Here is a 17,643-nt window from a genome sequence, read left to right as displayed (position 1 = left end):
GTGTGTGTGTGTGTGTGTGACGCAAACATACCCACCCCTTGTACATTCAGTTATGGGAACAAAAGATAAAACAAATCTGAGAGCAGAGCCACTCCTACTTGTGCTAAGCTGCTCACGTCTTTTCTATATCTCGTGATCTTCTCAGTTCTCTGCAGGACTCTTTTTTTAATTTCTGTTTCCTCTTTTGGTGAGAGAAGAAAAAAGAGCTTGGTAAGCCCCTAAAACCTTCATACCCGAAACTAGCTTCCTCCTGAAGAAAACGGTCTAATCCAGGTCCATTTCGTCCCAGGGGGTCATCAGGCACCATGAAAATGTCTCCAGCAAAAGTGTACTGCAGAAGCCTGGTGCAGCAGAAGAGAGGGAGGATTGTAATAACAGAAGATAAAGGCAAAAAGGTTCCCCCTTTTCCAGCTGTGTCCAACTTTAGGGGATGGTGCTCATCTCTGTTTTTAACTAAGGGAGCCAGTGTTGACCAAAAACACTTCCATGGTTACGTGGCTGGCACGACTACAGCAGCGGCTAAAATGGTGGAAACCTTTTGGGAAAAGTGTACAGTCGAAATGCCACCTTTGGTTAAGTTAGTTTCCAACCATTTTTCTTCTAATTTCTTTATAACTGTAGCCTTGTTCACTGAATAATACCATTTTACATCGCTTTCTGGGCAACCAGTCAACTCTTTGCACCATTACTTTCATTTTATTATGTTTTGCAAGCTCACTAAATGAAAGAACACCAAAAAAACCCAACCAACTTGATAGCGATCACATAACACATGGACAAATGTCCTCCACTCAGCTTCAAAACAGGACATCAATAACTGGATCCTACCGTGATCTGATTGGCTCATGGCCAAAACAAGATGGCACCCGGTTGGCTCTCTAAACACTCACGCTCATTGGCTACAATCGGATGCAGGAAAGCTACCTGATATCAACCTAAGCAAGTTGTGCTTCCTTTTTCTGGTTATTTGGCCATAACGTTTCATAGAATACAGTACAGATAATTGAACAAACTTTGTTGCATTACATTCTTGATTAAAGTATCTTTCCATTGATACATAATTTTATGATACCACTCCAAAAAAAAGTGGTGTTATTAGCCATCAAACCTCAAATGTACACTTTTCCCAAAAGGTTTCCACAATTTTGGCCACTACTGTATATGCTGAGGCACACAGAACGCTGTTACCTTCCCACCAAAGTGGTACCTATTTATCTACTTGCATTTGGGTGCTTTTGAATTGCTAGTGGACAGAAGCTGAGGCAAGTAACGGGAGCTCACTCCGTCATGCAGCACTTGGGCCTTGGATCCAGGCCACAAGCTGACAAGCTCAGCGTCTTTGACCGCTGAGCCATATTACATATGGTGGCTAAGAAAGCAGCTACCGAAATATTATAGAGAGGTCACTATTTATACACACACACACACACACACACCAGCAAGGCGATCAAAATGGCAAGTACCTCCTCTGAATAATCTCCCTCCAGGTTGGGGATTCGTCTACAAATTCTCTGAAGTTATCATTGGTAACAATAACACCTCCAGTTTTTTCAGCAAGGTGCAGCAAAAATCTACAACACATTTGGGAAAATCAGTGCCCGGGCGCTGAATAAATTTTTGTTAAAAAAAAATATTGAAGCATTTAAAGGAGTAGAATAAAGAGCTACATCAAAAAGTAGAAAGGGATATAGTAGTCAAGAATGAAAATTTAGATTTTATAATCGTAAACTTTTTTTACATTGTTTATATAACGAAGAATTTAAAATGATCATGAAATTTAATTCATTTATTAAATTTGTAGAAGTCTCTTCATTATTTTTCTCTTATTGTTTTACCTTTCCTTTTTCGTTTATGTGATTACATACTTCTATCTTTGGAACAATGACAAATGGTGTAGATACCAATATTAATAATGGAGATTTATAGAGATTCCCAGCTATTTGGTAACATAATAATAATAATAATGCACTCAATAAAATCTGATGGCCTGATTAACATGCAGTTTCTGGGCAAACGTTGGTCATATCCTATCATGAAACTAGTGATTTATCACCACTTCCAGGATAATTTTAAAGTTTTTTTAAAAAAAACAAACAAGGGGGGGGTGATGGAGGTTTACTTTGTGATCACTTTGGGAACTAATATAGCTGGAAAGAGATCTATGAAAATTTTAGTGGAAAAAACTATTTTAAAAAAAATCCAATATAGTAAATTCATTTATTCTATATTCATCATCTGACAAAGCAACACATGTTAAAAATATATACCTTTTTTAGTGACCCCCCCCCCCCTTCCTAGAGGACAAGTCAGTTGAGTAGCTTCTCTTTTAAACCACCAAGAGTCAGAACTGGAAATAACTCTCTTTACCTGTCATCGTGAGAGGCAATTCTAGCCCCACATACAACTCTTGCTGGAGTAAGTGCCAAAATGCCAACATCTTGTAGCTGGGTTAAGAAATGCTGCTCTATGGGGGAAAAAAAGGGAGGGAAAGAAAAGAAGAGAATAAAATGGATATATATTTTTTAATTTTGGTAGGAAGGTACCAAATGCGGCCGCGCGGGGGATCCTGGGGGCCTCTAGATGCTCCCATGTAACACCTCTCCTGCGCGAGCTGCACTGGCTGCCGGTGGCCTTCCGGGTGCGCTTCATGGTGTTAGTAACTACCTTTAAAGCGCTCCATGGCAATGGACCTAGGTATTTGCAAGACCGCCTTCTACCATTATGGAGGGAAGCTGGTCAGGCGAGGGTGTCTCTCCCGGAGGAATCCCACGGCAGCCGGTCAGTTACGGCCGACCGCTGGGGGTCCCCCTCTCGGAAGAGACACCGTCGAGGACGGGAGACCTTACTGGATGGGGGGCTGGATGCATGTTGATGCCTGGACGCGGAGAAGGCGGCTCGGAACTTTTGGGTAGTATTCCGGGCGGCCGGCCTGGCGTAGTTTTAATTATGTTTTAGTAAAGGTCTTATATAGGGTATTTTAGAGCAGGCCTTTTATTTAATCTGATTTTAGAATAGAAATTTGAGTATATTTATTGTGATTTTTATTATTGCTTGTCCACCGTCCTGAGTCCCGTGAGGGAGATAGAGCGGTATACAAATTCAAATAAAATAAATAAATAAATAAATAAATAATGCCCAATGACTTACTTTAAGTTCATCTAACCATCTTATTAGCTAAGCTTGGGACTTATTGGAAAAATGAAAGTTGACATTCCAATAAAGAGAAGGTATGACATTGGAGAAGTCTGTCTTAAATCCACAGGTCCGGGATGTAGTTCTTTTTGTTCCTTACCTGTGATATTAGAATCTTTCCGTGTTCGCCACTGTGGGACAAAAACTGTAATCTTTCGGTGGCCATGCTTCCAAAAGTAATCGACAGCAATTGCGATTCCTCGGCAGGAAAAGAATTTTTGCAGACCGTGGCTATCGGAAAAGAGAGAGAGAGAGAGAGAGAGAGAGAGAAAAGAGTATTATTTCTCAATCCTCGTAATCTTCTATTTGTCATAACCGGCTATCAAATTCTTCCACGAGGGGTAAATGTTATAAGAGACATGCTAAACCAAAATCAAACCAAAGCCTTATCCATTCCCTCATTCTGCCCAGTCAGAATTGAGTCAATAAGGCAGGGGGGTCTTCAAACTTGGCCCTTTTATGACTTGTGGACTTCAACTCCCAGAATTCCTCAGCTGAGGAATTCTGGGAGTTGAAGTCCACAAGTCATAAAAGGACCAAGTTTGAAGACCACTGCACTAAGGAATAGGTTTTTTTTTTCCCTTTTAATGACCCTGCAATCCTTTGCTTTGGGGTGGGGTTGGGACAACTGATTAGAGCCGAGCGTTTACTGTCCGGATGCCCTTCCTGATGCCTTCATGGAGTTCACAGCAGACAATTACTCATTACGCCCAGAGAGAGAAATATCTGCCATTACCTAGGATCGAACTCACAGCCTTCTGATCGTAAGGTGATAGCTTAACCTCTAGGCCACCACGCTGCTCTCACTAAGGAATAAATAGTTTTAAAAAGGCAGAAGCGATGATTCCTCTTTGATCAGAGATTGTACTTGGAAAACCAATGTTAGTGAAAGAATAATAGCTACCGTATATCCCTGACAGCCGCCGCTGTATAGAAGCTGTGATTATGCCAAAATTATTCCGCTTATTCAAAGACTGCAATTAAACATATCTGTGCCAGAATATCTCACACAAGTATGTCAGGCATGGCATTCGCGTGTTGCTGTCAGAACGTACCGCTCAGAGTTGCTTGTAACAGTGAGAGAGGTAGCAGGTAAATTTAATAAATAAACAAAATGCAGTTAACAATATAATTTGCAGTTAACAATATAATTTGCAGTTAACAATATAATTTGAACCTTGAATGTTATCGCTACAGATATTTCCTTCTTGTAAATTTGTCTCCTTGCAACGAAAGAGTGAGTGCAGGCTTAGAAACTGGAAAGACCAAGATAAATCAGAACCATGACTACACTGCTTTAGATTTCCTTCCTTGTACAGAAGACTCCCTTCAAAAAAATTGTTAGTCACTATCTAGCCATGCATCCTCCCCACCTCTTTTATTCCGCTCTTCTCCAGAATAATAAAATAAAAAAAACAGGAAGAAGCTTGCCTGAGGCCAAGCTAAGAAACAACCAAGATGTAAGTGATCTAAAATGGGTTCTAGGTTCAAATTTCAGATGGATGCCAAGCCAGTGTGGTGTAGGGATTATGGTGAGAATCAGGATAGCACAGGAAAGATGGGGGGGGGGGGCATAAAATTTAATCAAACAAATAATAAAAAAAATTCTGAGTCCTGTGCGTTCAACTACAGACGGAGAAGCTAGATTTGGACTTATAACCACATGATTTGTTTTGCTGGCCAGTGACCATAATAAAGATCATAGTGCTCTCTCTCTCTTTTTTTAATCTATAACAGTAATTCTCAACCTCAGCAACTTTAAAATGTATGGACCTGAACTCCCAGATTTCCCCAGCAAGCTATGATGGCTGAGGAATTCTGGGAGTTGAAGTCCACATGTTGTCAAAGCAAGAATATACAGTATTTGCAGCGTTGACATGTCTTAAAATTGCTAAGGTTGAGAGAGACTCAACGTGACACATGTCTTAAAATTGCTAAGGTTGAGAGAGACTGATCAATGCCATAGCCCAGTGAGGCAGTTTAGGCTGAAGTTGGAAACTTGGTCCAACACTAGAATACTCTGGGGTGATCACGTGGCCATAAATCCAAATCTAGCTTATCCAATGGACTTTGCAAAGTGCAATCACATGATTGCGGGATGCTTCAACCGGCTGTAAGTATGAGCTGGCTGCCAAACATCTGAAATGAGATCACCTGACCGCAGAGAAGGTGTGGCAGTCCTAACTTTGAGGATGGACTGTAAGTAGCTTTTTTTGAACTTCAAGTAGTCATTAAATGATTGATGGTAAGTCCAAGACTTCCTGTGCAGTACAGAAGATGAAACAAATGACCCATTTGTTCCTGGTGCTAGAGGAGTGCTGGCTTCAGAATGAATTTATTGCGAATTTCACTTGCAATCACTGAAAGTTTTGATAACGCACATACTCCCCTGTGCTTAAAATAGTGAGATCAGAGATGGTTAAAAAAAATGGATGCTCTGCTTAAGTGCCATATAAGGGTGAGAACAAACCTAAATTGGGAATTTCAATAGCTACCTCAGTGTGTATATACTGTATGCATTTGTGCGCCTGTGTAAACACACTTATGTGTAGCATATACAGTATACAAAACAATGACATGAAAATTGCAAACTAAACTTGGGGGGCAAAAAAAGCAAGCCACAATGTATTTCCGCTGATTTATGTATCAAACGATATGAATCAAACTGACCTTCCTTGCTACTGTTGCAAAAGACCAAAAAAACCCTTTAAAGAGCGTACTTCCTCTAACAAGAACACAATTAAATGTGATGCATAGTATGACACAGCTTCGATATTTGTACGGTTTCTCTCCCAAGTCTCAATCTGAGGGAATCCACCTCGAATTTAACATGAATCATAACTGCTACTATAAGTATTTTACGAGCTTTGTGTCAAGTAAGAAGGCCAGTCATGGCAGGCCTTTAATATACTTTGAAAAAGAAATGATAACCTGAGAGGCCACGGGCTGTCTCGTCTTACCTATCGCTGGGTCTCACAATTTTCGAGTTTTATTTTTAGAACTGCAATTTCATTTAAAGCTCTGGCAGTAATCCTTCTACATAAAGGGGGCGGGAAAAATCCACAAATCCTCAAATCATGTTTTCTTCTGCAAATACAGCTAAAACTAACAAAGGTTACCTAACAGTGCAAACACGCTCCTGTGTAACTTCTGTTTATTTCAACCGTCAGTGGATGGGATCCAAACCTGGAACAATAGTTACCACACTGCAAGCTGTTTTCCAATGCTAATTTAAACATGAATCATGGGGACCATCCAAGAGACAAGTTAGGGGAAGGAAACAGCAGACAATGTAAATATAAGCAAGAAAACATGGGCCACTTGCAGCTGTAGAGATTATGGTGTGTTCTTAAGGTGATGTGGATGCTAACAGACCCACAAACCCAATGGGAAATTCCAACTATGGCACATGAGTGCATAAAACCGACATGTCAGACACAAGGCCCGGGGGCCGGATGCGGCCCGCAAAGTGGTTTCATGTAGCCCGCAAAGCCATCCTGAAAACAGTGAGGGAACGGCCCCTGCTGCCTTGGCCCCGGCCCTGGCCGCCTGGGAGCCAATGTACAATTTTGTGGTGGCCATCTATGCTGAAACGCATTCAGTCTTAGCTCCACAAGGCCGTCTGGAAACAGCGAGGAACCAGCCCCTGCCGTGTCGGCCCCGCCCCCTGGGTGCAGGCTGGGGAGGTGTCACCCTTTGTGAGGAATGAAGAAATGGACCATGCCTTGGCGCTTGCCCCGGTCCCACCCCCTTCTGCCAGAGACCCTCAGATCTGTCCCACTCCTGCCCAGGCCCCCACAGGCACCCTTGACGCGAACAATGTAGAGCTGGCCATGCCCACCCAGTAGGCCACACCCACTCCATCCACGCCCACCCAGTAGGCCGCACCCACCCTGCCCCCCCCGAGGGCAACCGCTATGCTGATGCGGCCCTCAATGAAATTGAGTTTGACACCCCTGGCATAAAAGGTCCTTTCCATTATATTTTTAATTCATTTATGGTGCTCCTTTCCTTTCCTTTCCCTGCCCTTTGCGTCCTTCTTCACTTTGCATGCTTCTAGAAATCTAAGGATCACCCATACTCACGAAATTGCAACATTGCTGCCATCTATTACGACGTATTTTAAGTGGGCTCTCCCTGGCTCGTTTTTCAGTTCCAGCTTGTACGGTGTTTTCAAAGCCTCTAGAAACCTCTGGACCCCGGTGACTGAAGGATCTGCAGGGTGACAGTACAGTCCCCCCGTCTTCTTTTCTGGATAAAAACTTCTTGGCTGCAGAGGAGGGGTGGGGTCTGCAAAGGGCGTTGTTTTTTGGGGAGGGAACTGCTGAGCTCCGAGCTGCACAGGATGGCAATTTTTCGGTGGGTCCTGTGTCGCAGGTGATGGGTTGAAACACCCTCGAAGAACCAAGTTTTCTCTCTGAACTGCTGCCTGTGCGCTCTCCCAGCCACCCCTGGCTACCAAGATCGGATCTTTGGGTTTCTTACTGGTTGCCACGTGTGTGTTACTAGAGGCGTTCACGAAACCATCGCTCTCCACCTCACTCGCCTTGCCACCCTGTTCTGAACAACCCAATCGTACTTTGCTGAGCTCCTTATGCGACGATTTTTTGTTACCCAAAAGAGCCGTTCGATTTTCAGCGTCTGATCCACGGGTTTTGTCCTCCGTTTTGCAGGGCGCTTGAGAAAAAGGGACGGCGTTTGCATTTGGGGGCCACTCCGACGGACGGCCTAGATCCGGGTGGACCCTGTTGCCAGGACCGTCTTGATTTTTCTCTGCCTGCGCTTCAGTATTCTGGGACGTAGCTCTAGACTCGCCTTCCTCTTCCGCCCCCGTCTTGCTCTTTTTCTCAATTTGTTCGAGAAGGAGTAAGGGCTCAGCCGACTGCCCGTGTTCAGCAATCACCGTTTCTACAACTTCCTCAGAGTAGCCCATGCTTTTGAAAAAATTTACCAGTATCTTGTACTCCATCTCCTCGCTGATTTCATCACCGTTTTTAGTATCAAGGAACTCGTCTGTATCCGAGACCAAGTCTATCACCACTATGTCATCCTGTCTTTTGCAAGACATCTGCTTACATTCCTGGTTGCTTTCAAAAGAAAATTGTTTCTTTGGACGCCTCTCTTCGTCATCCGAGGACCGTCTTTTACACGACTGCCTTTCTTTCGAGGCAGAGGTCTCGAGAGACGTTAGACCATTTATAGGTAAAAAATGTCCTTCTGGCGTCTCGGGGAAAACTGTATCCATTTGCTTGGCTAATTCAGAGACCGGCGTACCTGCGTTGTTCCTTGCTTCCTCCTGAGCTGTTCTGCCCTCGCTGCTTACTACAGATAGTTTCTGAATCTGAGTTGGGTGTCTTAACGTCCCATCGGACGGGCCAGGGTCTGCAGCTCGGCCTTCTGTTTTGCCGCCTTCGTGCTGTGCGAGACTCAGCAGCTCTTTCTTCAGCGAGCTTGGCAGGATCAAGAGGTCCATCATGTATTTATCTGCGTGAGCTTCAACCAGATGCTTGAACTGTTTCTTCACTTCCGACTCCCTGACCGTCGGCTCGTTGAGGTTGTTTTCGAAGAGGTTCACAAACTGCTGAATGTGGCTCCTGGCCATGACAACAGGCTCGGTACGGCCTTTAATACTGAGCGTCCCGATCTCCGCTATAGTAACGTCAGCAGATGTGCCCTGGATAAGGCAATTCATGAAGAGGTTTTGTGCTCCTACAAAAATACAGTGCATGTCTTTGGGATAATATTCCCTCTCTTCCAATTCGGGCTCGCAGATTCCTTTAATATATTCCTACAAAAAGAGGAAAAAATGGGAAGGGGGGGGAGAAAGAGAAAACATAAATTAAGGCAATTTGGTGACAGTTCAGCTCCCGAAATTTGTGCCTTATTAAAGCTACAACTCTTAAGCTCTGTCAACAAGATTACTTATTGTTGTTTTTATTGCTCTTTCTCCTGGAGGAGCTGAGAGCAGATTGCAAGCAAATAGTACAGGTGGAAACAACCTTAATAAGACCATCAGCCTTCATTTTTACAAAATGGGGCGGGGGAAGAGAAGAATCCTTAAATTAGGATGTTGCCAAGTGTGAACCTCCGTGAGAAATCTAAGGAGAATCACTTCTGCACAATGAGTCAATCAGATCTCGTATGAAAGAGTTTTATTGCACCTTGAAGTATAATTTTCCCCCTTTTCTTGTGTGTGTTGCTCTGTGCTAACCTTGCGCTGAATTCTAACAACATAAAAGAGCTTTCCGGATCGAATTACCTAACATTTATACTCAAGTGCGGAGAAAAATAGGAAGAAATGTAGTATCGTGATAATTGAATTGTGCCCCAAAGAGATCTTTTTATAGTAGCTGCAAATACATGAAGCCAAACAACACAAGGTGCTTTAATTGAAGAGTGTGCATCTCATTCAGCCGAACGCCAAAGAAAATAATTAGTCTCTTCATTTTCTAGAAGGGCTGTCAGTGGAGGCCTGTGCACATTGTGATAACATACACAGATTATCTGTAGCTTCCCTGCTGTCAATTGACTCTTTTCTCAAGGATGTGTTTGTTAAACCAAAGATGTCTGTAAGGGAATATAGCCCAGAAAAGTAGATGACCGCAATCTTCAGAGACCCGTATTAGTTTAAAAATCCAAGTTAATCACATTTATTATATCGTTTATGGAACCTCTCTTAACAATTCTGCATTCGTGGGACAGAATAATTCAAGATTTCAGTCACCAATGAGCTTGGCTCACCGGCTCATTAGTTTCATTTCAAGATAACCTTTCTATTTTTAGATCCCCTGGAATGATGAATTTCATGAGAAATGAATGACTTAACCAAGGCATTTCCATTCAGGAATACAGCAATCACCTGGATGCAATTTCCCAACAGAATTATCTACAACACCCTTCCCTACTGTAACTTGCATTATTCCCAGCCAGCATGGTTTCTGCTAGCTAGGGATGATAGTTTTCGTCCCAACATGTTGGGAAACATACGGGAAAGATTACTTCAAACATGAAAACTCCTATTGTGTAGCCGACAACTCTTCTTCCAAGTGTTAAAATAGATTGATATTTACAGTAGCACATTAGTTCCTGCTGGTTTCCCATTTTCCTAGCTAGGAATGGAAGGAATCTGGCTTTACCTGGAATCATCATGAGAAGGTGATGATTCATAATGGAAAGCCTGTACAGGCACCAGGTAGTAAACATATTTCAATACATTCTTTATTGTTCTGAAGCGTAAAGGAATGTAAATTTTCTAGTATAGAACACTTCTGTCATGGTTCTGACAGATGAAACTCTGCTAACATAGGATGTTCTTGCTTTGACAACTTCCTTTAAATATTGAGGTCTTGACATTTATCTATTAATTTATTTACAATGCATCTAATCCACCCTAATCCTAGAAGACTCTAGGCAGTGTACAACAAAATAAAATATAAAGGTTCACATTAAAAAAAACCCAAACAATAAATATAGAGGATGAAAAACTCCATGCAGGACAAGGGACCCAAAGGTTTGTTGGAACAATATTGTACAACCCTGGCTTGTTTACAGAATATTAACAAGGTACAGAAAGCGTGAACCTCCAATAGGAAATTCCACAAAGTGGGACTGCCACAGAGAAAGCCTGTCACAGTCTAGCTAGCCCATACCCAGTGACCTCAAGAAATGGGGTGAAACAGGGAATTTTAAAAGAATGTCCTTTGATGATCAGATCAGATAGGCAAATTTAAGGCATTACTGGATTTATTAAGCTTAAATGAAATTTAAAAGAGCCCGTGACTTGTTGGCTTAAAAAATAATACAATGATACAGAACAGAATAATAAAGAGTTGGAAGGGACTTGAAGGTCTTCTAGTCCAACCCCCCTGCTCAGGCAGAAGGCCCTATACCATTTCAGACAAACAGTTGCCCAGTCTCTTCTTGAAACCTCCAGTGATGGAGTACCCAGAACCACTGGAGGCAAGCTGCTCCACTGCTTAATTGTTCTCACTGTCAGGAAATTTCTTTTTAGTTCTAGGTTGCTTCTCTCCTTGATTAGTTTCCATCCGTTGCTTCTTGTCCTGCCTTCAGGTGCTTTGGAGAATAGCTTGACTCCCTCTTCTATGGGGCAGCCTCTCAAACACTGCAACATGGCTATCATGTCACCCCTAATCCTCCTTTTCATTAAACTACACATCATGGGAAAATCTCTTCACAGTCCAAAATACCCACCGCTGCAACTCTAAATAAGGTGCCTCTTTCGGTTTGTTTCCCTTCTGCTTAGGATGCATTGCCCAATCCTAACCCAAGCCCAAATACCAAGAATTCTCTATGCATATCTTATTTTTTTTACTTTTGCAAGTAAATCGTTTCCTCTGAAACAGCAAAGAATGACTTGAGTTTTCACATCAGAGAAAAATCTGGTTCCGCTATTAGTAGTTTCTGCCTATGACCCGCCCACCCTATCCCATTTTAATACAGCTGATTGTATCCCAGATTTTAGTAGTAAAGAATATGGAGGTAAAAGAAAATCTCTTCAGTGTACCAGCAGTAGAAGCAGTTATAGTGGCCTTAAAATTATGAAGAAGATTCTACTGGCTACAGTTCTCACATCTCTATCATGGCTACAGTTTTCAAAGACATTATCTTTTATATTTATACAATTGAAGCAATAAGTATTGCAACATTCCGGTTTTACCCTGGAAATATAAAAGAGTTCCCAGTTAAAATTGTGTAAGCTCAACTGCTTATGCAATTGGGCAACCAATTAATATCAAAAGTCTTGAGGTTTCTAATTTGCACGCTTATTCCTATTTTCAAAGGGCTATTCAGCAGGAAAGGTGAATATTGGGAAACATCCAGTTTTGAGCAAGAAAAGTCTCATGTTTCTTATTGTCAACCATAAACCATTCATGAGACTATACTTCAAGATGATATATCCAGAAATTTTAACTAATTTGAAATGTGGGATGACCTGGCTAAATGATTATAACACAGTGAAGTTAAAACGTTGTGTACAGATTCCTAGTTTATTTTTAGTTCCAAGTCAATACCGACTTTCAGGGGAGAAGCCACAAATGGCCAGGAGACCTAAAGGAGAATCTGGAATAATTCTGCCTTCAAATGTTAGATTAATGACAACTAGGAGAAAGCCCCTTTCTTTAAAATTCTATTTATAAAATGCAATATTGTACTACTTTGAGCTGAACAAATCCTTTGCTCGAACTGCTGTTGATTCATGAGCTGGGAAAAGCAAAATAGGAGCTGTCCAACAGATCACCTCTTTATATATTTCTGAATTCCTGGAAGGTTACAAAAATGGGGCAGAAATCTACTTATGAAAGCCCTCTCCCCGACTGCCAGCCTGAGAGGGATTTCTCCAAATCATATAATAATCATTATAAATTCAAACTCTCGGGCAATAATATCAGCAACGGGACCAAAATGGATGTCCTCATTCTGACTTTTAAGAGGGACGGTGTGTGACCGAGCAAAGTCTGAGTTGTCAGGCTGCAAGTTCCAGTTTCTGGATGAATGAAACTTCTGCAGCACTTTGTACTTCACAAGCAAATCAGGCACCCACTAATTGTCAAATCATGATTATAAAGCACATGCTAAGAGTTCTTCCTTTCTCCTGGCTAAGGATTTCAAAGTACATAAACGACTTCTGTAACTTCTGTACGTAACTGGTAGGATTCTGATCCTACCCCTGGAAATCAATCATATGGCCATTACAATTTACCACTTAGCCTTAGAAAGAGGCACAACAAAGCAATATTTCCATGTCTGTAACTTTCTTTTCATCTTTTATACTTAGAGATGTGTACTTTCCTACAAGGCACTTCATGTCTTTGTTCACCAGTTAACAGCTCAAGTCTTTTTTGCTCTGTATTTTTTTTTAAAGTAATCTCCTACTCACTCCATAATCTATACTCAAACAGTTGTATTAATACAGGCATTTCAAAAATGAAAACCCCTAACACAAGTCCAAAATAAAAGACCTGACATGCTCTTTATTATATTACTAAGAAATACCCATTAGAGAAAGGCTGCATTCTTTCCACTGAAACAGACATTTATTTCAAACCATGGTGGAATCTTAAATTACAAATAATATTATTTAAGACTTAACCAGAGCATGAGGAAGAAGAAGTGGTCATGCATGAGAGGCAGTCTTGAACACTCCGTTAGACCTCAAACAGCTAAGAAAGATCAAGGGAAAACTGCTGTACAGAAATTTTTAGTAAAATATCCTTAATGCTAATCTGGGGTAAATAAGAAAGTTTTCCCAGTGTCATTTACGGTGGGCAAATTAAAGTGAGCATTTTCAGTGAACAAAGAGAAGTCTCTTTGAATGATTTGAAAAATGTCTCCCCAGATTTCTTTTCATCTGGACAAAGCTGGCATTGATGAGATAAGCTGCCAACTGGCTCACCTGTTATCTCTCGATTGTTTATGCCTCCCCTCTCTTCCATCTGTTTCCCAGCCGCTCCACAAACTCTCACAATCTCTACCTCATGCAAAAGGTGCAAAATAAATAGCCGGCTAATATCCAAGTTCTACAGACACTATACAATGCAGGAGGGAAAAAAAATGAAGTTGCCCAAAGTTCAATGCCTGGCATCCTAAATATCAAGGATCCATAACATTTAAGTCTTTGATTCAGAACCCAGGGAACTACTACCGTTTTGCGCAGACACCACTAAGCTAAATGGAGTTATTCTTCCTGCCTGCTCAGAACTATTTTTGCAGTGGCAAAAAGCAGACAAGACACAGGACATTCTTGATTAGCCCTATAATAAATCATGGCAATAAGTCTTTTCTGAAAGAGCCCTACCTCTCAATTTGCTAGCAACATCACAACAAGGTGTTCTACTTCTTTGTTCAGGTTTTTTTTGTTATAATAAACAAGTTCTGTTTACAAGTTGCCCCAGTTTTGTCTCTGTGTCCAATAGAAAGGTCAGGCTGGTGAATGGTTAGAGGGAGATTTTTCCTGCAAGGCAGGAAGAATACAGCTTCTCAAAGACCGCTGTTCTTCCAGCAACGATGAAAGCCAAATGGTATTGACCCCATATCTTGGAATCCAAAAGAGCTGAACTGATTGTTTCATCTCAGTAAAAGGACTTCCACCTCACAATCACTTGGTTATTAACCCACCACAAGCCTAGAATCTTTCAGATGAGAGATTTCCTCCCTCATGTTGATGCAGACATCTGTCATGGACACACCTGCAGAGAAGCATACATGTGAAATCTGCTGAGGTACACAAATGTGAGATCTTATCAGTTCCTGCCCATAATCTCGGAGGTAAATTACAGCCCTCAAGACTAGCAGTCATTTGGATCAGCCCCCTGTCCTTTCCATCCCTTCATGCACATCACTTGGATCTACTCTTTGCTCAAGAAGGGAAACTTGATGAAGAATTGTGTTTTGGCTGATACTGCCCAACTGTGGGTATCCCTCCCCCCTTCCTCATTAGACAGAGTGCTCTTTTTTATACATGTTTGTGTATGTGTATTATTATATTTTAAGATTTTGGGCTATCTAATTCCAATGGATTCTGGATGATGTACAAAACCAGGGGAAAAAATTAAATCAGCTAAACAGCCCAGACTAAAACGATCTAATAAACAATAAAACCAACAAAACAAAACAGAGGACTTAGGCAAATGATAAATGTCAACCTCAGAGACCAAAGACAGGTTTCCAAAGCTTTCTAGAACCATACAGAACTTACATAAAAGCATTAATACCTATTCCTAAATAAATATTAAAATACATCTTGATACCTAAATGAATTTACATGCATAGATACACAGACACATGCAAGCCAGATGGAGTGAGGAGGGTGGGAAAGGTTAACACGAAAATATTCTCCTAAAAGAAGTGCCATTGCAGACCCAGCCAACATTTATTTATTTACCAAATTTATATAACCCACCTCCTTTGCGGCTAACTCTGGGTGGCAAACAGAATTACAACTAAAAGCTAAAAAATCCACATAATCCAACCATTAGAACCAACTAAAGACAGTCTGAAATCTGTCAGGCAGGGGAGCGTCTACTAACGTCAACCCTTGTGTACTAAGCAGCCATTTAACGGGCTCCACATTTCTGTGGGATTTGCAGGCCTGGTGGCAAAACTAAGTGTGGGGTCCTCAGGGCTCTCTGAGTTTGCTTCTTTTCTTGCAAACGTTTCATGACCCAACTAGGTAACATCTTCAGTGCTAGAAGGGAGTGGAGTTTGCTCTCTTTTTATATACAAATAGCTTGCCTTGTCAGCGTTAGTAGGAGTTGTGGCTGCTTAATTAGGCTGTTGTTTACTGTTAGCCTATTTGCCTGAGTTGACAGTTCCTTGATCGGGGTGCTGTTTTACTGTTTGATTGTTGGTCTCCCAACTAGAGCACCAAGGATCCCACAGTTCAACCTTGATCTATGCATATCCTATCATTCAAAACCTAAGTGTTGAGAGGCCTTCTGGAAGGTCACTGGGTTGGGGCAATTTGATGGGGGAGAGAAATGATCTTCCAAGTGGTGCGGGGGGGGGGGGAAGGCTCTCCTTCAGAGTCCTGTCAAACACAGCCCCTTAGCAGGCGGGGACCTGCTGGGATGGGGAGATGGAACCGGGGAAAGGCAACCCCTCAAATCATCGCTACCTTCATTCCAAAGGTGCTTTACAAAAGGCAACTGGACGTCCTTGGTTATTTTTTTCCCCTTGAAAACATTTCAGAGTGCAAATAATCCTTCTGTTTCCCATCATTCAGTCAGACCCGAAGAAGCTTCTTGGATGAGAAACAAGACTCTTTTCATCTGGACAAAGCTGGCATTGAGGAGATAAGCTGCCAGCTGGCTCACCCGTTATCTCTACATTGTTTATGCCTCCCTCTCCCTTCTGTCTCCCAGGTGTAAAAATACACAGTCGAAAGGAACCGCTTGCCTTCAGGAATCATGGGCGCTCCCATCATCGGAGGTTTTTAGCAAGACGCTAGACAGTCTCTTATCTGAAATGGTATAGGTTCTCCTGCTTGAGCAGGGGGCTGGACTAGAAGACCTCTGAGGTCCCTTCCAGCTGTATTCTAACTAATATCCAAGTTCTACCATCACTGTACAGTACAAGAGAAAAGAAAAGAAAAAGGAAAAATGTCCAAAGTTCAATGCCTGGCACCTTAAATATCAAGGATCCACAACAGTTAAAGCCTTTGACTCAGAACCGAGAGAACCCACAGGCGGTCCTCGACTTACGACCACAACTGAGCTCAACTTTTCTGTCGCTAAGCGAGACATTTGCTGAGTGAGTCTCGCCCCCGTTTACGACCTTTCCTGCCACATTTGTTAAGTGAAGCAAGGCAGCTGTTCGGTTAGGAACAGGGTTGTTAAGCCAAACTGGGGCTTCCCCCCCCCCGTTGACTTTGCTTGTCAGGAGGAGATCCCGTGACCCCGGCCCCACGCTGCGACGGTCGTAAATACGAACCAGCTGCCAGGCACCCCACTTTTGTTCACGGGACGACGGTGGGGGATGCTGCGACGGTCGTAAGTGTGGGAAATGGCCTGTAACTTCGAGCGGTCACTAAGCGAACGGTTGCAAGTCGAGGACTGCCTGCACTACACGGGACAACCGTGCCTGGATGACCCAGATGCCCCACAGACATCGCCCTCCTTCCAGGGGCTCATCCCCAAGGAGCTCCCCCCCCAGCCCCCCCTCCGGCCTACCTTGGCGCTGCACACTTCCTCCCGTTCGCCCAGCAGGCTGAGCCAGATCCTGCCCCCGCCGGGGCCCGGAGGAGCCCAGCCGCCGCTTTTCGCCGCCTCCAAGAAGGCCAAGTGCACCCCGAAGAGCCGCTCGATGCAGCCGCGGCTCCGCTCCAGGAAGACGCTCTTCTCCGCCGGCGCCGTGAACTCGTCCAGCACCGTCTGGGGCCGGTCGTGGGCGCCGGCGCCGCCGCTGAGGCGACCCTGCTCCTCCGACGGGGCGGCTGAGGCGCGGAAGGCGGCCATTAGCGAGGCGCCCCGCGGCCCGCGCGACTCAAGCGGCGGCGGCAGGAAGGCAAGCAGGAGGAGGAGGAGGAAGAGGAGGAGGAAAATGGGCCGGGGCGGCCGCCGCGGCCGCTTCCCATCGCTTCGGGCCTGACAAGCGCCGCCACTGCCCGGGAAACTCCCCTGCGCCGTCGCCGTCGCCCTCACCCCGGAAGCGCCTGGGCCTCATTGCTATGCAACCGTCACGTCACCATGAAGCGCCGAGGCGACACACAAGGAGGGCGGGGCCGGCGGCCGCCGCAAACCACGCCCCTGCCTCCGTGCGTCGCCTCTGCCCGCACGCACTGCCGGCCACCTTGGCTCTTTTAGGACTCGTGGACTTCAACTCCCAGAATTCCTGAGCCGGCCACGCTGAGGGGAAAGGGAGAGGTTTCTAAGCCGAGCCATGGCTGGCTCAGGAATTCTGGGAGTTGAAGTCCACGAGTCATAAAAGAGCCAA

At 43.6% G+C, this 17,643-nt stretch overlaps 1 protein-coding gene across 1 annotated transcript in view; it reads right to left on the bottom strand.

Moving 5' to 3' along the window:
• The window catches only part of N4BP1 (NEDD4 binding protein 1), a 19,379-nt gene extending 2,214 nt beyond the window's left edge, over positions 1-17,165 (bottom strand). Inside the window, exons 1-6 of the mRNA XM_029284818.1 lie at positions 16,881-17,165; positions 7,278-8,980; positions 3,293-3,423; positions 2,368-2,464; positions 1,464-1,571; positions 234-341 (exon numbers count right to left, since the gene is read on the bottom strand). Of these exons, the coding sequence (XP_029140651.1) occupies positions 234-341; positions 1,464-1,571; positions 2,368-2,464; positions 3,293-3,423; positions 7,278-8,980; positions 16,881-17,165 (2,432 nt within the window). The remainder of the gene's footprint in view (positions 1-233; positions 342-1,463; positions 1,572-2,367; positions 2,465-3,292; positions 3,424-7,277; positions 8,981-16,880) is intronic.
• Between the last annotated feature and the right edge of the window lie 478 nt (positions 17,166-17,643).

Source organism: Protobothrops mucrosquamatus, unplaced genomic scaffold (assembly GCF_001527695.2).
Source record: "Protobothrops mucrosquamatus isolate PMUCROS unplaced genomic scaffold, P.Mucros_1.0 scaffold971, whole genome shotgun sequence".
Taxonomy (NCBI): Eukaryota; Metazoa; Chordata; class Lepidosauria; order Squamata; family Viperidae; genus Protobothrops; species Protobothrops mucrosquamatus.
The sequence above is the reverse complement of the archived record's forward strand: the minus strand, read 5'-3'. Positions and strand labels throughout refer to the sequence as shown.